Raw genomic sequence first — 21,538 nt, 5'->3', positions numbered from 1 at the left:
ATTTTTACAAGATACTTGATAATCTAAGACACTGGTCCCCAACCATGGTCTGGGACTCCCTAGTCTCAGATCTCACGCTTCATCTGCTCTGAGGCTGCCAAAATTAGATTTGCACATATTGACTTAAACCTAAGGTCTTTTTAAAAAGAATTTTATCAATCGGAGGGGAGACTTAGTTTTTCTTAGGTGCTTGTAGGGAGGGCTCTAACAGATCTAAGACACCGTTTTAACATTAATTAAAAGCAAACACTAAATATTGGATTTACAGTAACTTCAGTCGGGAGTATTCGTCATACATTTAAACCATCTTATTACAAAATTGGTGGAGAAGGTGCTGCTCAAAAGATGCTCCCTGGGATAGTCAAGACTTTCCAAGGGGCACATGGTTGGAAATACCCATATGGATAGATACATTTATGACAATACATACTGATTACAATAAGATTAGTTCAAGAGCAATTAATCCATAGTAGCATGAATCTGAATGAGGGTGCAACAAGCTTTATGCTATAAAGGAGGAGGCTGGGGTGGAGGAGGTTCAGCTTTGCCAGCAGCATCAGGGTGGTGCATCAGCATTAATGCAAACAGGGATTAGTGACAACTACGTCATATTTAGACATACTGCTGATGGGAGACAATGAGGATCAGCTGATCACAGATGGGTGTATGACTACTGTGTCCTGCATGAACTAATGCTAGGCTTCATTTAATGTGGATTTTGGTCATCTCTAAAAGTCTGTACCTGTATCAGGTTGATCCTATCAGTTTAGTCCTTGGGGCAACAGGGATGAAAGTGGGTTGGTAATCAGGATCCTTTCAAGAAAACCATTTTTATTTAAAACCTTTTGGACAACCATGCCCTGGGAATAAAACCACCAATTCTTCTCATAATACCACCATGATTTCAGATCATATGATCCATCCTTTACTTTCTTTTATTAACAAATTTGCTCCAAAACTAAGAAACCTTACCATCCTTAGCTATATACCTTGTAAACATTACATTATACAAGCAGCATTGTCACTGTGAGCATGAAAGCATGTTAACATTTCTTTGTAACTCAAAGCTCTGCTGTGCATCAGTGTATATGTTGATTAAGGATATTTTAAAACACCATACAGTGACTATGCTGAAGTTTAACAAAACCACAAGAAAAAAAAGGCCTTGCTCACTCTGTCATACTCACAGCTCATTTACCACAAGTGCCTAACCAAAATACTGAGTTGTCAGAAAATGTAGACGTAATAGTGCAGTTTAAATATTGTGCAAACTGTTCTTTTTCTTGAATACACCATTTTTTTCTTTTTCTTAAGATATGTACTTTCTTTCTTGAATTTCTATTGAGCCTATATATATGTGGCCTATGAAGGTATGGTTTATTGATGATTTTCCTCTTTTTATTCCGTTGCAGTGTCGCTTTACTCAGGTATTGATTTTTTTTCACTCAGGCTGAGTTGCATAGATCTGTCTGCATGAACACAGGTGTTTCTGTTGTGTGTTTAATGACTGAAATGTCCCATTGGAGCCAGTATCGCGGTATATTGCTCTCATCCTGAAGAGTGAGAGTACAGTAGATGTCACATAGTAATATTTCTGTGCTGTAATTGCAGTAGTAAGTGCCGCTGTAATTGTTGTACTTTTTATGTGCTGGGTCAGTTGTAAAGTACGATATCTTTCCACTTGCTGTGTGTGCCTTTAAAGATGATTGTTGACTGTTTGGGGCTGTTGAAAGCTTCTGTAGTGTCTTTATAACTGTGGATGATCTGATCTGCCCTGCAGATGCATGGAATAAAACAAGTCAACCAAAGATACAGACTCTGGAGCGATCTGTTGTCCCAAGAATAATTAATAGGGGTACCTCAGGGATCAATGCTCGGTCCCCTTTTATTGCTTTTTCATCTACATGTTTTTTGCAACCGCTGCTATGCTGATGAAACCCTACTATATCTATCCTTTACCCAATATTGATCCCACTGTCTGGAGATTGATTTCAGCCCTCCTTGGTGTTTGACATTGGATGATGTAACACAATATTTACAGGTTTTGTGGTCTACAGGTTTTGCTTCAAATTCAGGGTAAATCTTGTTATGAACACTTCTTGTAAAAGGAGAGCTGAAGAAAAAGCTCAGTATAAAGTATGAATTAAGGAATGATTTGCAGCTGCTCCAGGCAATAGTTGTCTCACAAATTGACTATTGTCAAAACACCCCTGACAGTGCTTCAAGCGACATTTTCACATTTTCAACATTTTACTCCACTCTCCGCTGCCTCTTTATTGCTTCCTGCATTTTGTCATTCATAATTGCTGACAGTGGCATCTAGCATACCACCCACCTCCCTGGGGTCCCTCCATAACTACTCACCTAACAAGCATTCTCCCTCTTTTTCATTTTCCAAGCTGTTTATTTTTGTCGCATGTGTCCGGAACCCTTTGGCACTTGGAGTGGAAACTGACAACGAGCCCCGAACCACTTATTTCTGAGGTCTCCACTACAGCCTGGACTGTGACTCATTTGTTCACAGCTTTGGACATAAGCCTTTATCAAACTAAAATGTCAGTATAAACATTAATTATGAAGTTACACTTATATCTGCTCTATTCACAGAACACACCATTATATAAACAGTACAGAAGACATAGACATAGTGTGAAATGTTTTGAAAGGGAAGCTGGTGCAGAAATACTTCAAACCTCTAGAATTTCTAATAGCCAGAAGGAGTAAAAGGAAAATCACTGAATAGGACCAGAGTGGAAAATATCAGTCATGACAAGCCACGGATCGTAACCTTCAAAAACAGATGGGTTTACTAGATACTACAGGTACATCTAAAGAGAATAGAATACCACTTTAAAGTTGATTTTTTTCTGTGATTTATACAAGAAAGTTTAATTTCCATAAATTCTAGATTTGCAGCTCACAAAAATAAAAAAAATCCACTATCTTAAAATTTAGTTTAGTACACACAACTGCAATCATGAGGAAGACTGCTGACACGTCTCTTATCCAGAGGACAATCACCAACACCCTTCACAAAGAGGGTAAGCCACAGAAGGTCACTGCTGAAAGGACAGGCTGTTTTCAGAGGCTGCATCAAAGCAGATACATGGAAAGCTGACTGGAAGAGAAAAGCATGGTAAGGAAAGAGTACAAGCAGCAGGGATGAGCTCAGCCTTCTGAGGATTGTCAAACAAAGCAGATTCAAGGACGTAGGAGGGTTTCACCAAGAGGGGACTGACACTGGAGCCACAGACTACAAATATCATGTTCTCAGTGTCAAACCAATCCTGAATCATAGATGTTGCATTTCAATTACCCTTAGAAACGCGCAAAATCTAAATAGCGCAATAAAAAACTGGTTATGGAAACATGATTTTCAAAAAAACTCTCAAATATCGTTAAAAAGATTTACATTCTCGTGAGGAGGTTTTTCAGACATTTCGAGAAAGAAGTATATCGCTTAAGTGTAATGGAAACACTCTTACACATTTACATCACAGCACCAGTCATTTCGAGACAACATGGGCGGTACATGTGGACAGAAGAGGAGACGAGACTTTTCTTAACAACATACTTACACCCTTATTCGTGGCTTTTGCCATACATACGGACTTTGCCTCTGAACTATCATCTGTTGCCTTCATGTTTTGTTCAAAATGATCAAGGCAACCACTGTAGGTGTAATCATAACCGTACCAACATGCAGCAGGTTTTGAACGTCCAGCTTCCTTGCAGTCGCTTCACGTGAGATAAGATTTTAAGAGAATTGCGAGGTTCATGCCCAAAACTGCCTTCGATAGAAACACATTCAAAGCGCAATTGTACTTTGTCGAAATTTAAGAAATATTGCTTTTATTTTGCAAAAAAACTGTAATGGAAACCCAACTACTGTCTAACTTGGGCTAAGGAGAAAAAGAACTGGACCTTTGCTCAGTGGTCCAAAGTCTATTTTAAGATGAAACTAAATTCTGAGTTTCATTTGGAAATCAAGGTCCCAAAGTTTGGAGGGAGACCTGAGAAGCACAGAATCCAAGATGTTTGAAGTCCAGAGTTTTCAGTAATGGTTTGGGGTGCTGTGTCATCTGTTGGTCCACTGGTCTTTATCAAGTCAAGAGTCAGCACTGCCAGCTGTCTACCAGGAGATTTTAGAGTCCTTCATACTTCCATCTGATGCGAAACTTTATGGAGATATTGGTTTCCTCTTCCAGCATGACTTGGCACCTGTGCATTGTGAAGCCAGAACTACCATGGTTGGTCAATGCCCCGTTAGCATGAATTACTGCAACAATGCAACATAGCATGAAGGTGATCAGTCTGTGACACTGCTGGGGTGTTATGAAGCCCAGGTTGGTGGTGGTTGGTGGAGTCAGGTGTCTCTCATCTTCCCCAGAGATTCTCTATGGGTTTCAGGCCAGACAAGGTGGCTGGCCAATCAAACACAGTGATTATACTTAGCACTTTTGTAATGAAGCTATTAATTATGGATGATTTAGCGCATTTCAACGTGGCATGTTGTTGGAACAGGAGATTGGCATCATGGAAGTGCAGGTGACAAATGTGCAGCAACTGTGTGATGCTATTATGTCAATATGGACCAAAATCTCTGAGGAACATTTCCAACATCTTGTTGAAAATATGCCACAAAGAAGTAAGGCAGGTATTAAGGCAAAAGGGGGGTCCAACCTAGTACTGGCAAGGCGTACCTAATAAAGTGGCCAATAAGTGTATTTCTAGCTGGAAGGAAACCCTCTGGGGGTATTGTCTACTAAGAGGGAACCCTGGAGGACACTAGCATAGGGCATCCAAGAGGGCACGTACCATGATTTTCAAACATCAGGGCACCACTGGGGATCAGACCCCTCCCAGGAGTCCACCAGTGCTGTAAACTAAACAGAAATCCTGTCAGCTCTTTACATTAGTGTGGTTGATTATATCACTGGAAAAATAAATTAATAGATGTTAACAGTAGCATAATATGGAAGCTATCCTAGTAACAGACATGCTGTGAATTCCATTTTTCTCAGTGCATTGATGTGAGATGCCAAGGAGACAGCTACTGCATGGGTGCCATATCAAGACATGACGGATCCCTCATTAACAACAAAAGCAGCCACAATATGGCTCCTTGAAATCAAAGAGGACTCAGACAATTAGGATGACAAGATATCATTTACGGCACACACCCTATTACAGAGTAAAACATGCACAGCATGAGAAACAGAGACGTGAAAAGGTTGAGCAAAGGAGAAACGGCGGGAGGGAAGGACAAGAAAACAGACAAGAAAGAAACAAAAGGATATCTCATTACGGCTGAGCTAATAACCACCTTCACCCTGCTCCTGAGATCAAAACAGACTCAAACTGTTCCTCCTGGTGCACGGAGCTTTTGAAGAGCACACTGATACAAAGGCACATGTTATTAACTGACAATTTATTCTGGTGCATTGTGTTATTTCCATGAGGGAACAGCAATCAGAGGAAGAAAAAGGCCTTACAGGAACTCTGAAGTCTAAACTGTTGCTAAGCTGACTCTTAGATACAGCACGAACACATACGTTTCAGTAAATATTGTTTCAATTGCATGCATGTGTTTTTAGAGGCAATTAACTCAAGTAAGGAGCAGCAGAGGGGTGTTTTATTTCAGCAAACTTACTTTTAAATTTTGATTTAAATCTAAAATCATTTAACTACTGCGCTCAAACACAACAGTTTTCCCCTTGTGTCTGTGCACCGTTATCCTCAATACCATTAACTCTCATTCTTTACAGCTATTTAAAATCCTCTGGCTGCAGAGAGGATATCTAATACAACTCAGAACACTAAATCACTGCAGTTTAATGGTCACATAAATATCACTAAGACAAACAGGAGTAATTGCACCGTCTGGTTTAAAGTGAGTCAGGGGTTAGGCTATAATGAAACCTTTCTCAATATGAGGATTAGCACTGAAAACCACTAATGTTTCCTCAACATGCTTCAGGCTGCAAGAAAAAGAGCCAAACTGTGTTTATTTTGTTTTGAATTTACATATTAACTAACTCTGTGTATTAACCGTATTTATTCATTTATATTGGCTCACCAGAGCTGCTGTGTACACATGAATATAAATAAAGTCTTTAATGTGGCTGTTTGTGTTCAGGCCGCTGCAGTAGCCATTTGGTATCCTCTTTCTTTCAGAGGCATGATTTAATCACAGTAATGTGGATGATTCAGTTACATGTGACTTTTATTGAGACTGATTAATTAGTCCTGGTACAAAACAACATAAAATATAAGATTTATAACATGTTCCATTACTTGAATGCTTCTATTTTATGACTGTTCAACTTCAGCATATTTTAGAGGGACAATATCACCCTTGCATTTATATTAAGTCCACCATATGTGATTTTAGACCAGGGGTCATAAACTACATTTGGACAAGGGACAGCTTTTTTCCTATACAGGCATTTGGGGGCTAATCTCTTCAAAAAAGATTTTATAAATGGTCTCTTTAACATAATTCCTTTTCAAATATTTATATTCTTTCAAATGCATGCACTTGTTAGGCTCCAGGTCCTATTTATCACAGCCAGCCACAAGGGGGCCAAAGCTCATTTAAAAAGGACTGAGGAAAACTGTTCTGTGGTCAGACAAATCAAAATTTGAAATTCTTTTTTGGAAACTGCAGACTCTATGACCTGCGGACTGAAGAGGAGAGGGACCATCCAGTTTGTTGTTAGTGAACCATTCAAAAGCCTGCATCTCTGATAGTATGGGCATTAGTGTCTATGGTGAGGGCAGCTTACATATCTGGAAAGGAACTATCAGTGGATAGAAGTAGATCAAGGTTTAAGAGCAACAAATGCTCCCGTCCAGATGTTGCTTTTGGGGAAGGTATTGCACCACATACCTAAGCCAATGTAGGCGTTTTGTTTGTTGTGTCTTCTGTACCGCCTTACCCAGAATTAAAAACTTGAAGACATTTTTGAGTGCTGACCCTTCAGTTTTCTTACAGCCCAGCCAGAAGGCAGATTTCATCTGACCCACAAGGTATTTTCAGGTATCCATGGTATTTCATTGATTAAAATTAAGATTAATTGGAGTAAAATACTATCACAAATATCAATCATATGTCTGGACGTTGCTAAATTTAACAGGCAAAATGAAGCTGAACTGGTACCCAAATGAAGAGCCATTTCAGAGCCCAAAGAGCTGGCTCTGCTTGAATCAAATGACTCAGATCCTTAAAAAGAACCCTTACTCCCATCACTAAATACAAAGACGGAGAAAAGTATAAAGAGAGAGCTTAGGAAGAAGACAGGGGAAGGAGTGGCAGGGTTAGGTGGCCTGGTTTGGGCCGGGACTCATCCCAGTCAGGTTGAGGTGATGCTCTACCTCCCACTGCTCTCTTTTCATAAGGGAGTCAGGGGAGTTAGGGCATCGACTCCCTCAGACTGATTCTACATATTGTCCCATTATTTCTTCAGTACACAGTTATACGAATACCTTTTCAAGGATTTTAATTTTGTCTGAATAGATATTAATTTGTCTCATGTTGATGTGCATTTGATGAACTCTGTCTTTCACTGAATCTTTCTTAGACTGGATCAGAGCTGCGTTTAAGTTTCTGTCCTGTTATTTTCTTGAGAGATGCTCAAACACTTGAATTATGTGTTGCCATGGTACATGTTGAATAAATCTTCCCAAAGATTTTGATTTGCTTTGAATAATCATACAGCCTTCTCATCTGAAGGTGCTCTCAATGACAAGGGTGCTTTGTAGTATTTTTCTCTCATTCCCTCAGGGCTGAGCAGCAAGATCAAGGATCTGAACGGTGCTCTTCCATTAGGAGCCTCAAAGATTTGGTTTGAATAAGGTGTTGCTATGACTGTGCTGTAATTGAATAGAAGCATCTATTTACCATCCTCACAGCAATCTAACAACACTCTTACTGACTAAAGACAGGAGTAAAATCATTAATGGGCACCCTTCTCCATCAAGGCGCAGTATTATGGAGTGTTATTAATCCCAACCTTGCAGCATAAAGGAGCATTTTAAGGTCTGAATGCTGTAAAAATGAAACGTAGTGATGGAAAAAGAGAGAGGATTAAGACTCTAATCCTGTATTAACTGCCAAATGCTATTCCTGTTGTTACTAATTTAATCAGAGCTAAAATGAGTCAATTATCAATAATGATGTGTTTATTTCGAAAAAATTTACACCTAAATTAGAATAAGCATATCAATCAGCCAGCTCTGTTTGTTTTGCCCGTTTACTTGGTAATCCCAGGAGTTTTTCAGATCAATGTCTTGTCTGCGGAATGCCATTAATCTTACCGCCGTCAATTATATTTGCTCAGGAGAAAAATATCCGACATGTTTGTTGTTTTGACAGCCGTATCAGTTTTTCCTTTCAAATCCGACTGATGCGTGAGCAGGAAAACAGGATCTCCTTTAAATTGCAAATAGAACTCATGCTATAGTGAAGGCTGCTCACCTCTGTCATTAAAGCTGAGTGTAGCTCTCATCTACAGTTCTTGCTCAGTCCTCGTACAGCATTGAAATTAAAAACTCTTAAATGAGAAAGAATAGAGGGAATGTCTTTGATGCTTCACTCATTCCCAGAGCACTGACAGCTCCAGCTGATTAAAGAGCTGCAGGACCGGGCTGCAGGTTTCCATGGTGTTTGACCTGAGCTGCTTTCATGTCTGTGAGGAAGACAAATGATAAAAAGGAACTTTAAGTCATGACTGTTGAGTGAACAAGCAGTGATTGATGCCTGATATGGCAGAGGTTAGTTCACACAGTTTGAAAAGTTTCAGTTAAACTGATTCTTCAACAGCTTTATGAAAACAGATCTTTTCCTTCCTCATTTACAGAAATAATCTCATCCTAATGCTACACTCTCAAAAAACATCAGCTTTAGTCTGACCGTAATGTAAAATAATTAAATATTGTGATGAAAAAAAGGGCATTGAGTACAAAAAAATGGGTTATAAGGGCCAAAAACATGGCAAAGGTTGATTTTAAAATGGCAAAGATGGTGGAAGAGTCATAAAAAGGAGTAAGTTGGCAAAAAGTGGTAAAACTGGGTTTAAAGTGGTAACAAGAAGCAGCATAAATGGGTAAAATGGGCAAAAACATGGCCAAAAAAAAAAAAAAAAAAAAAAACAGACAAAAGAGGCAAAAATGGATTATGAGCTATACAAAGAGTTAAAAGAAAATGGCAAAAGAAGCATCAATGGACTAAAAATTGGGAAAAAGTTGTAAAAAATGAGGAAGAAGCATTAAATAAGTAGAAAGGGAAAAAAGAAATGGCAAAAATGGCTAGAGAGTGTCAAAAATTGGCAAGAAATGGGCAAAAAGTAGTAAAAATTGGTTCTAATGGGCAAAGATGTGGCAAATAAGCACAATAAATGAAAAAGTGTATTAAAAATGGCAAAAATTTAAAAGAAGAGTTGAAAAACTTAGTTAAATGTGGTAAGAAATGGAAAAAAGCAGTGATTATTTATCAAAAGTGGCAATAATGGGGAAAACATCAAAACTTGTCTTAGAGGGACATAAAGACGTAAAAAATATGAGTGAACATGTCAAAATAATTGGACAAAAAGCAGCAAAAATGGGCAAGAAACTGTAAATATTGGTTTTAAGTGTCAAAAGTTGGCAAAAAATGTATAAAAAGTGTTAAAACTGGGTTTGAAGTGGCATAAATGGGTAAAAACGTAAAAAAAAAAAACACAAAAGAGGCAAAAATGGATTAGAAATGGCAAAAATGGATGAAGAGCTGCAAAATTTGGTTAAAGGTTTTAAAACATCGTGAAAAGTGACAATTATGGTTAGAAGGGGTGTTAAAAGGGGCAAAAATAGGTTAAAAGTGTCAAAAGTTGGGTAAAATGGACAAAAAAGCAGCAAGAAATGGGAAAAAGTGTCAAAAATTGGTTTAAAGTGGCAAAAAATTGGCTAAAATGGGCAATAAGTGCAATAATTGGGTTAAAAGTTGCAACAAGAAGTGGTAAATATGGGTGGGAATAATGGTTGAAATGGGTTATAAGCATTCAGATAATTTCAACATCAGAACCCAAAAACAGTTAAACACACTTTTAGTTTCAAAATGGGGTAAAACTGTTACCCAGGAGGCTAGCACCTAACCTTGCAAAGCAGATGGATTCGCCAGTTTCCTTTCTTTCTTACTGGCGGATCCATCTTGCAAAGCTCCCATCTGAACCATTTGGGCTCGGTTAGAAAGTGACAGGACCAATCAGTACTTATGGGCGCGGCAGAGTCATAATGTAAGCAAGCAGCAACAAGAGGCCGGTGTAATTATGGTGGAAGAGATTAGCGTGGATGTTGCTAAAGCGCCAGTTTAATCAGAACTTGACGACATTTCTTTGTTAAAAGAAGAACAAAGAACAGAATTGAGTTGTTTTCTTTTCAAAAACGACAAAAGTCGTGTACTGACATGTCTACAGTCGCCATGGTTTGCGTTAGGCAGTTCTTGGAGTTTACACCTCGGTGTTGGGCTACGAAGTCACATTAGTCCTTGGTAGCTGTGCATGCGCAGCTCGATAGCTGCTACGCCCTGTGTTATGTTGCTCTGATTGGTCCGTAAAGATGTGACAGACAGAACGTTCATCCAATCACCCTCCGAGTTTTTTTTCCACGCCTCTGCTCCTTCCCAGATGCTGTCTGTGAGTGCTTTACCAGATGGATGCGTGAAACAAATCCACCTGGCATGCCAGGTTAGCTAGCACCAGTATTACTACTCTAGCACACAGGGGCCATTCTTTGGGGTTTTCAAAGGCCCGGTCAACTCTGTAGGCAGGCCTGACGTCGGCAGCAGGGTTTGCATTGCTGGAGTGGCAGCAGTGACCACCATAGTCCATTCAGGCATCTCTGTTCATAAACACAGTGGGAGAGAAACTGCGTGTAAAGGTGTTAGTAGCATGTTTAGCATCTGATGTTAAGCTAAAATGATAAACCTTCAAATACCAACTAGTTACTGATATTCTGAACTAATACAATAAAAATGAGCCATTAGCCTGTCCTGGCCATTTACAGTTTAGATTTAAAACACGTGGTAGGATATTAACTTATCTTTCACCAGGCTAATTCATAACTAATAACTATTAAAGAAGGAAAAGAAGCCTACGACAGCAAAAAAGTGCACTTTTGTGCACTTTTTTTATTGGCAACTTCAAAATAAAGTTTCAGGTTTTTATTGCTCACATTAATTGATACAGCGCATGCCACTATCCACAGTAAGGTCACCCTGAGAACATGCTCTCTGTTTTATACTTTGAATATAAATTGAAAAGTTTCGCGTAGGCTGCAGAATTTGTTCCAGCATTTCTCTAGAAATATTTATTTAAAGTTGCAAAAGCATTTAAAAACTGTTTCCCTCCTCAGCACTGGTAAAGAGCCCAGGTAAAAGCATGAGAGAAACAAAAACCACAATGAGGCTTTTATGCCATCGATAGAGTACTTTGGACATAAAGGAGTGCAGAATGCTCCCCAGCCTCATTTCTCTGTATGTCTGACATTTAGCTCAGGTTCCTTCAGAGACCGATGGGCATCGGCTCACTCCTGGAAAATAGATTTCTGTGGGTTAGCAGCTGAATACTAATGTAATGATAATGCCAAGGTCCTGATGTGATGTTAAATAATACATTGGAGGTTTCTCAGCATAATGTGGGCTGATAAAATAGGCTTTTTTTTAAAATTTGAAAGTACAAAGAGCATTTTTGTTACCAAAACTGCCTTAAGGCAGCCTCCTCTGGAGCTAGATAAGAATCCCTGCTGGCTTGAAAGTGAATTTTACAAAAGCATTTTCTTCTGCCTCCAGTCTGTCTTCACACTTTGTTTTACAATTCAGAAAATACGCTTTAACGGCCGTCTTTTTACCAACATATGAGTGGAATTAGGATTTTCTCTTTTGCTAACTGATTTAAATGTAAAAATATGGCTGCATTTTAGAGAAGCATACTTGAGTCATGCATTGATTTGTTTTAGGCAACAAAACAAAGGAAATCAGAGGATTTCATACTTCTAAGTCCTTTTTCAATAAGTAGAATTTCATGTTAGTTTTCTTCTGAACGTTTCAAGATTGAGGCAGTTTGAGACTAGATGAAAACCAAAAGAAAAAGAACAAGAATAGTGAAAAGCAGCGCCTTTCATCCTGGATTTTTTTGGTATGACATTCTTATTTCTCCTTGTGCTCAGTGCCTTCAAATCCTGCTCCTCACAGGCAGACATCCCCCTCTGCTGGCAGAAATTTGCATCTTCAACAAAAGCTTTATGTTAGAAACACAACTGAACGTTTTTATTGAACGCACACAGAATGTATTTTACATTGCATTTGCCTTTAATGAGGTTTCAGCTGCACAACAATCATTTCATGTGATATCTGTGCAGTCTTCTCTGGATTTGACTTTCCAGGAACCTGCAGCATGTCCTTATTTAGCTGGGATGACTGTGGATCAGTGGAGTCGGCCGTCTTTCAACGGGAAGGTCAGCGGTTTGATCCCTAGTGACTGCAGTCACATGTTGATGCATCCTTAAGCAAGACACAACCACAATCTACTCCCACTGCTGCATCAGTAGTGTATGAATGTGTGTGATCAGTGATTAATATAGATGGACTATAAATAGCAGCCTTTTACATCAGTGTGTGAATGTGGAGTGAGCTGGTGTGACCTGTGGTGTAAAAAGTGCTTAGAGTAGTCAGACGACCTGAAAATCTTTCAAGCTCAAGTCCATTTACTAAGTCCACTTCAATCGCAAAGATAAAGAAGAAAAAAAAAAGGGTCACTGCTTTTGTCTTTAGAAATAATAATAATAAAAAAAGCTTCACAATTGTTGGTGCAATTATTCTCCAACCTTAACACTTTCACAAAGACCTTTATGGTCTGATACAGCGGTTTTCATAGAGTGAGGCAGGCGGCACCAGAATTCAGGGGAGGCACAGAACCATAAACCAGAAAAAAAGGTGATTTGCTTTGCTAACTTCTGCTGTATGAAGCCAAAATGGACAGATTCATAGTTACTGCAGAGACTACACTATAGAGTAGACTATTAAAGTTACAATTTTCTGCATTGGTCCTCATGATGCTAAACAGCCACAGTGTTTAATATGTAAAGATGTACACGAGGCAGTGTAAACCCTGGAGCCATACTGAGAGAAAAACACTAGAGACCAAAACCAGGAAGTAAAAGGAATTTCAGTCACTGTTGGCAACTCAGATATTTAATGCCATAAATGCTAAGATAGCGTCTGCAAGTGCAGGTTTAGACAACAATGATGATCAAAAAAGGCCGAAGGTGGAGGACCATCTGCTGTTTTGCAATCCTGCATCAACTGAATGGATGCAAACTCAAAACTCCCTCTAAATAAAAGCATAGAGCATAATAATCAGGTAGTATTTTCAGTTCAATACTGATGCTAGATAACTGAATGTGGGTAAGATGGATGTTTAATGACACATGCAAACTAAAATTTCAAAATGTGTAAAATAACAATGTTATAAGATGAGACATAAAATATTAAAAACATAGTCATTTCATTTTTTTAAATCTCATTTTCTATGAGGGTGAGGGTCCATGGAATAAATTAATCTCCAAGGGGAGGCTCACTTTACTACACCTTGAAAACCTTGCTCTGATTCATAACCTTTCTTTGCCTGTGCTGTGTGAAAAACATCCTTACACAAATAAACCTACCAACATCAGTAAATGAAATTCCTAGCTCATTCATAGCTCTGAGGAATGTAAAGGACTATTTGATTATTTTGTTATGGATAATGTTAATTTTAATTTTAACCCTGATTATGTCTGTTATTAAAGATAGAGGAGAACAGCTACATATGGAATAATACCTTGCCTTTCTTGCAGAGCTCTACTGCATTAATGGTATTTTTAAAAATGATTCTTTTATACTGGAGTACAAAATGTGTGCACTGTGTAATGGTATGCATATTTTTTCTTGTATCTTTACACTTGTACATTTAATGTTTCTGAATGCTGTTAATTGCGCTGCTCATTGAGCAACTGAACAGGTATACCTATTGAAGTGGCTCTGATTCTGCTGTATTTTATATTTTAAGAATGAAATGAAGTGCTGATAAGTAACAGATATCAAAGTTTCTGTGTCAATCTGCTGGCCCTAAACAACACTTATGTTTGTAGTAAGTCCCTTCTGAATCCAAAATAAATACAGAAAGCTGTTGAAAGCTGTCTGAACCACTAAATTCATATAAATCCATATAGAGTTAGCTGTGCCATTTTCGACATGATTGCCACTGCACCCTGGGGTGTTTTTCTGAGATTGCCAGGGGTGCCTTCAAAATACTAATCAATGTAGGGGGCCATGCAGTTTTTTCTTCAGTTTAGTCGGTGTTCACAAAGTGAAAAACACATCAAAACATGTTTTATAGGTCTACACGACCACCACAAATGCCTTCAAAGGCATTTAAACTGTTTTAATAGGGTTCTTTAGAGATTTATCTTATTAATTAAAATATTACATAAAAATCTTGGCTGTCATAAGGATGTAAAGGGTTCATTTTTTGAGAACTTTTTGTACAAGGTAACTCAAGATTTTTCTAAATTCTAAAGGGAACCTGGACAGAAAAAAAAGTTGTGAAATGCTGGGTTAGCTGATAGTTTACTAGTGTCATTTACATCCAGATAATGAGACAGCATGGCTGTTAAGCTTGGGTCTCCATCCAACTAGTAAAATATACCTATACTGAGGGAGAACAACTTCTTTAATATTATCATTGATATGAAGCACAAGACATTAGCGAGGTGTTAAAGGCAAATGCTCATACTGTAATAACTATGACACCCTTGATTGTGCATCACCTTTTAGTAAAACTTGTGCAGCTCTGCAGTGTTTTCTGCATTTCTTAGTAAGTGTTCTTCAGTTCTGCTTTGAGAAATCTGTAAAACTGAATGAACTTTAACACAAAGTTTCTCTTCAAAGAGAGCCAAAATGTGTTTAATCAATATTTGTAGGCTTCAAAGTAAGAGAAAATTTAATTTTCTGTCTCACAATGAAAGACAGGCTTTCATTTGGTCTACTTAGCAGGTTTGAAATTTGATTTGAATGTCTGATTGAAGCTGGGATTGTATCATGACTCAGCACAGACACTCAGTATTCATCAGCAGGAGTGGGTGAAGAAAAAGTGCAACAATTCTCACAAATGTTCCTTTTTAGGCACAGATGAAAAGCTCTGAGTGAAATGTTTCCAGCTCTACATGAATGCGAGGATGAGATTTTGACTTTAGCTGTTGTAAAGAGGCACCACGCGGTCTATCATGCTCCTACAGATGGGGCACTTCTTTGGCTCTGGCAGGGCGTCGTAGCACTGAGCGCACGCACACACGTGACCACACTCCAAAAACACACAGGAGCGCTCCCGGCTAAGACACACGGTGCAGCTGGTGGGTGACACGCTGCTCTCTTCGATGTTCAGTTCACGCATACGTTTCCTCTGCTTCTCCTTGAACTCCTCCAGCATGCTCCTCTCCTTCTTGCTCTGTCTGTGATGAACGTAGCGCTTCCAAAGGATAAATATGATCATGGAACAAGCTGCCACTCCAAAGATAACCGTGAGAATCCTCCACAGTCTGACGCTGTTCCCCTGCTTCCTGAGGAGAGCGTCGTAGTCCAGCCGGGTGAGAAAGTATTGGAACCCCTGTTTGGGAGGCTGGAGCTTGATGAGGTTGTTATCCAGGACCAGCTCTCCCACTCCTGTGACGCTGTCTCCTAGACGCAGCATCTCCTCCGTTTCGTGGATCCCCTTTGGTCGTTCCCCGCTGATGAAGTGTCCGATGACGTTGGACAAAGACTGCACTGTAGGGTGGAAGTTCTCATAGGTCGTTTCTAGGTCCAGCTCAGTGGCATCTAGTGGGCGAATCACTCGTATCGTAGTGGCGATGTCATCATCATGAGAGCCGAGGGCAAAAGGAACTGTGTTTGTGCGCTGGTGGATGACTTTCTCTGTGTTGTTCCTGTAAACAGATATCAATGTGGTTATCAGGGCTACAAATTAAAACTATTTCCATCATTTTTAAAAAAAAATTCCATATTGGTTGATTCCCAAACTGAGGACGAGGCACCCCTAGAGGGGTGCCAAAGATCTCAGGGGGATCTCTGCCTACTCTGACGTTGTCAAATTAGATGTGAATATATGTTTCTGAAGCAGAGAAGGCTCTGCTCAAAAATGCTCCCTGGTATAGTCAAGCAGCACTTTCCAGGGAGCTAAAAACCCCCATATGGATAGATACAATTATGACAGTGTGTACTTAATACGATAAAATTAGTTAAAAGCAATTAATTCATGGTAGCATGAATCTCAATATGAGGGAGCAACAAGCTCTATGCTATAAAGGAGGAGGCTGGGGTGGAGGAGGTTAAGTTTTGCCAGTAGCAGCAGCATGGTGCCTCAGCATTAATGCAAGCAGGGATTAGTGAGAGGTACTTCATATTCAAATAGACTGCTGTATTGAGGGAAAGAGCTGTAATTGGCTATAGGAGCTGGGAGGGATCCTCAAATGGGATCAGCTAGCTGTCAGCAGATCACGGCTGGGCAAATGACTACTGTGTCCTGCGTGAACTAACACTAAGCTTCATTTTGGGAAGAATTTTGAAAATTTTGAATATACATATATGTACAGTGCTTAACAAATTTATTAGACCACCTGTCATATTTGTCTCAAAGACCATCCAGCATCATGAAGTGATTTAATGCAGACTCTTTCATTTTCATTGAGCTCTCCACGTTTTACCATTTTGAACAGGAATGAGGGATTTCATACTGAATTCACCCAAATTTGAGCCGGCTCACTGGGCTTCTCTGAGAAGTCAGAAATTAATCAGGCATAACATTCAACCACTAAAACTCATTTTTCTGTTCAGGAATGCAAGTAAATAACTATAATTTGACATATTAATCAAGAAATATTAATGTGCTTTACTATTTTTTCAGTTTTTTTGTAAATCAGTAAATTTGAAATTTAAGGATAACAAAATTAATTACATTTTAGCATTAAAAATATCATTTGGGTTAAAGAGCTTCTACATATTGGTGTATTAACCATTGCAGACACATAAAAAATGATTTTGGTAATTACCAGTGCTGTTAATTTAGGGCAGCTGTGGCATAAACTTTACTTAGGTTGGGGTGGTCTAATAAATTTGTTAAGCACTGAACATGCATTTAAAGTATAAAGAAAGTCCAACTAAAGTCACATTTATTCCTCCTTTTCAGTCAAAATAATGTTATAAATGATTACTAACGGGAAAGCATAAAGGTATTTGAGGACATATTTCTTTTTATCTCTGAGTGTCTGAAGGTCCTTGTCAGAATCCGTGTAAAGGGTAAGAAACACGGCAGCATCTCATTAAACCAAGGTGACATTTGCAGGAAATGTTTTCATGCTGTTAGGCGTCCTGCAGCTGAAGCACCTTTTACCTTACTATCTGTAAAGCAGTATTAAAAGTGCACTAATTTTGCAGTAATAGGATGCACCACATGTAAACCTAATGGAATAAAAAACAAAAACTCTCAATCTGATTAAACATTTCTGCAAAGCCAAACAAGCTTCTTTATTGCTTTTGACTGCTTTGAATTTATTCTAAGCATTCAAACCCTATCAGTGACTTACCAGAGATGAGTGGTACGATTCCACACCATCTTCTCCTCCTTCAGGGTCAGCCTTTCGATCACTCCTTTGCAGTTATCAACAAACTGGCTGCTCAAAGTTTCCTTCACTGACCTCACCACACCTGAAATGAGTCATAAATAGGACGCTGTTTAAATTTCTGCATGGTTATTTTTCAAACATTTAGGGGTTTCAGGGTATCCAGACGGACCTTCTATGACCGCATACGGGACACATCTCCCAGGAGTTTCAGACAGGATGTTTTTCAGATCCTGGTCAATGGAGACTTTCTTCGCTTCCTGCAGAAACAACCATCTCATATTAAAACATGGAGGACACCAGACAATAAATCCACATGCTACTGACATTTTCAAGACAAAGACACAGTGTGCTGAAATGCTGCCAACCTTTAATCTAGCTACTGTTGTCGCTCTGCTCCTGTAGATGGAGTAGAAGAGGGCAGTCAGAGCAGAGCTGGTGGCTAAAACCACAATCTGTGCGGTCGAAGGTTTCCCACTAGAGTCCATCCTGCAGTCTGTTGTGATAAGAAAGACAGGCTCTGATTAAGAAGTCATCTTAAATTGTTAAATAAACCTTTGTTGTTTAAAGAAAACATGAAGCTACATTTCCTGCTGTTTTCTTCAATATCTGAGACACAATTTATATTTTTTCCCTTTTTGATAGATTTAAAAAAATGATTCAATACTTGCTTGGTTTGGAAGATTAATACAATTAATACTAATATATTTTTTTTTGCAAAAGAGGACAAGGTATTAAAACATTTAAGTATTGAGAAAGTATTAAAAATTGGGAATAAATTAGAAGAAGGGGCTAATACTCCATTTAAAAGCTTGAACAAGAAAAAAAAAAGCATTTATTCCACTACTTTGGCTTTTAAAAGTCTAAAACAGTGGTTTTAAACTGGTGGGCTGGGACCAGAAAGAGGGTTGTAAACATATGCCTGTGAAAAAAGTCTATGGCAGAAAGTTGGAGAGGGTAACAGTTATTTTTCCCATTTTATTGTGATAACTTCCAGGGATCTATGAAAGACAACCAAAATGTCCATGTCATCACAGGAAATGGAGTAAAATGTGCTCCCAAGACTTCTGTGATAATGCCACATTTCTCTCCAAATAATTTTGAGTTATCAACATTTTTTTTTTAATATGGGTGGTAATTTCTCCTTAACGAGGCACTGGTGGGTCCTGTGTTGGAACTGTTAAGAGGAGACACTGGTCTTAAAAGAGCAAGAACTTCAACATAAGTCTAAATATAAATGTAATAAAAGAAAATAAACAAACAAGGTACAATGGTTGGACTTCACAGCTGATGTTGCTCACATTAAAAAAAAAATTAAAACCAGTGCTACAATTATTTACTAAGAACAAGGCACATGCATCAGCATGCCAATATCATTCTGATTCACAGTATTATCAGCCTGATATCAGCAGATATAAGTTTGAAACATAAAACACTGGTAAAGGCACATATGAAAATTACTACCAACCTACAGCCCACAAATTGATTCTAGATATTGGCAGTATACATCATATATCAGCCTTAAATACTAGAAAAACGTATAAATGTGTTATCGGGTACAGATGGTTGTGTTAGGAGCCACGTTCTCAGGTGGACCCATCATGAGCCCTGACCATTTTGAATGAAGTCTGAAACGTAAAGTAACTACCGGACTGTCTACTTCCCCGCTCCTCTCTCAGCTCCGCCACACTCAGCCTCTCTTTGAACAGGAGATCCTTAAAATAGTTGTCTATATATATATCTGTACTGGTATCGGCTAAAATGAGTTTGGAAATATCACCATACTGGATATCAGCAAAAATCCAACATCATGCAAAATGAATTACATGGCACAAGTATCCATGGTGTGATAAATAACTACAGATTTGACAAGCCTTGAACAACTAAACAAAAAGTTAGAAATTATTTCACTCCTTTTTACTCTTAAGGGTCAAAAGAGTTCAAAAAATTATAGGAGAACAATACTGTATCTTTAATTCTTAGACATCAGTTTGTAAAGTGGTTTGTTCAGTCATTTTTTTTAAATCATTATTTTGGTCATACAGACAACAGTTTTACTCAAAGCAGAAATAGTGGCCTATGTTCCTCTTCTTATTTTTACTGTTTGAATAACATTGGATTTGGGAACTACAATGATTTTATCATTGTGTTTTTGCACTTGTGTAAAATGTTTACGTTTTGTATTGATATGGACCATCACGTTAAAAATTACGATTGCCTATGATGAAGAGGAATATGAGAGTGTTTTCTATTGATGGCCCGGCATTGATAAAAGGCATTTAATTTCTTTAAAACCAAAGTCTTTTAAGAAAGACAAGAAATAAGAACCAAACTGGGTGGATATCAATCTAAACCCACTCTGAGGGGTTGAAGATTTATGGAAAAAATGAAATAATGGGCAATAATCTCGTTGGGGGCAGTTACAGTGTGCGTAAATGCATTCAGTTTGGGTATAAATGGCTTCTAATATTGCCTGTCAATGCCTTTAACTAAACCTACATCAGCAAGCTTTGATTTGTCCTTTAAAGTTAAATATAAAGAGCGAAACCTAGACATTTATAACGTCCACGACAATTCAACACTTGTTCCAAATAATACATAGCCTTCATAATACCATTAGCAGCCTCTCATCGCAGCTATGAAGTAAACAAACTAGCTTTAGCAGCTAGCAGTCACTGCTTTATTAAGCTAACAGGTAGCGCTAGCAAATTAGCAGGTTGCTATCTAACTGCGCTTCTGTTGGCTTTATTAAAATACCTGTTAAAACATATACTGTAGCTGTCATGATACAACGGTGTTAAACCAGTCCGAGAGTGCACTGACCGCTGATAAAAGGTTTGTTATCATACCTGTGACTCGACCATAGATCTCGACTCGTCCAGCTGTCAAAATAGGACAGCAACACTTCCGGGTTCAAAATGAAGTTAGCTGCAGTACACCTCTCTGCCGGCAGATGTCAGTGTAGAACTATTTACAGTACAGGGAGACTTTCTGAAGTTTTTCTGATAGGGCGGTGCAGAAAACCAAAGGGCTCAATGGATGCAGCGTCTAAATATTCTGTCTGATCTTTGTGTATTTTATGCTTGTGATCCAATTATGAGGTATTTACTTATTAACCATTTCATGTGTTTCTAGCATACATGGCTGCTTATTGTCTTTATCGTTGTTAACTGTGCTTCCTGTTTTGACCAAGACACTCCTGAAAAAGATATTTTTAATCTCAGGGAGGTTAAAGGTTACATGAATTAAAATAAATGAAATAAAAACAAAAAATTCAAAAGAACCTGAAAGAATAGTGCAAAATGGGTACTAAATGATATGCATGGCAAACAAAGCATTATATAAAAATATAACATAAAACAAAGAAATTATACTGACAAAAACAGTTATAACAGTACACCATGGAGTGTAACTGGCTTAATTCTACTCTTTGTTTTATTTCAACATATAACAATGGAGTTTATTTTTGAATAATTCAAATACAGCCTTTATTGCAGTTGGTATATATTTTCTACCTTTACACAGAATAAGAAGACTTTTGCACCTGCCAGGATAAACACAGGTGCAAATACTCATGTGAAGATTGCTGCTTTGTCTTGCAGCTGTTTGACTACTCAGCCATTAACCGGGTGATTTTATTAGCTACACCTGTGCAAGCACAAATTCAACACTTCTCCCTTCTTTGTTTATCTGCGCCGAAGAAACACAACTGATTCATGATGTTATTGTTTCTTGATTCGTGTAAACCTGCCACAGTGTCAAAAAGTGAAGAAATATTTGGTCGACTGTTTACATTTCTCCTAATGCATGCTGCATTTACTTGTGAAAATAAAACTTGTATATTCAGGGAGAC

The 21,538-nt window shown here is 38.4% G+C and overlaps 1 protein-coding gene across 1 annotated transcript; it reads right to left on the bottom strand.

Moving 5' to 3' along the window:
- Positions 1-12,301: 12,301 nt before the first annotated feature.
- Positions 12,302-20,645, bottom strand: mul1b (mitochondrial E3 ubiquitin protein ligase 1b). Its single transcript, XM_041800222.1, has 5 exons — positions 20,535-20,645; positions 18,054-18,181; positions 17,858-17,945; positions 17,650-17,770; positions 12,302-15,993 (listed from the first exon to the last, which is right to left on the bottom strand). Exons 2-5 carry the CDS (start codon positions 18,171-18,173, stop codon positions 15,264-15,266), a joined length of 1,059 nt encoding a protein of 352 aa, XP_041656156.1. The 5' UTR covers positions 18,174-18,181; positions 20,535-20,645; the 3' UTR covers positions 12,302-15,263.
- Between the last annotated feature and the right edge of the window lie 893 nt (positions 20,646-21,538).

This window comes from Cheilinus undulatus, linkage group 11 (genome assembly GCF_018320785.1).
Source record: "Cheilinus undulatus linkage group 11, ASM1832078v1, whole genome shotgun sequence".
Lineage (NCBI taxonomy): Eukaryota > Metazoa > Chordata > Actinopteri > Labriformes > Labridae > Cheilinus > Cheilinus undulatus.
This window is presented reverse-complemented; position numbering and strand designations above follow the sequence as displayed.

Bases quoted from the DNA above. Each gene is read 5' to 3' on its own strand.
- mul1b (XM_041800222.1), bottom strand. From the start codon at position 18,173: ATGGACTCTAGTGGGAAACCTTCGACCGCACAGATTGTGGTTTTAGCC. The intron at 17,946-18,053 runs GTTGGCAGCATT...TTGTTTCTGCAG, and splicing joins CAACAGTAGCTAGATTAAAG to GAAGCGAAGAAAGTCTCCAT. The intron at 17,771-17,857 runs GTCCGTCTGGAT...GACTCATTTCAG, and splicing joins CCCGTATGCGGTCATAGAAG to GTGTGGTGAGGTCAGTGAAG.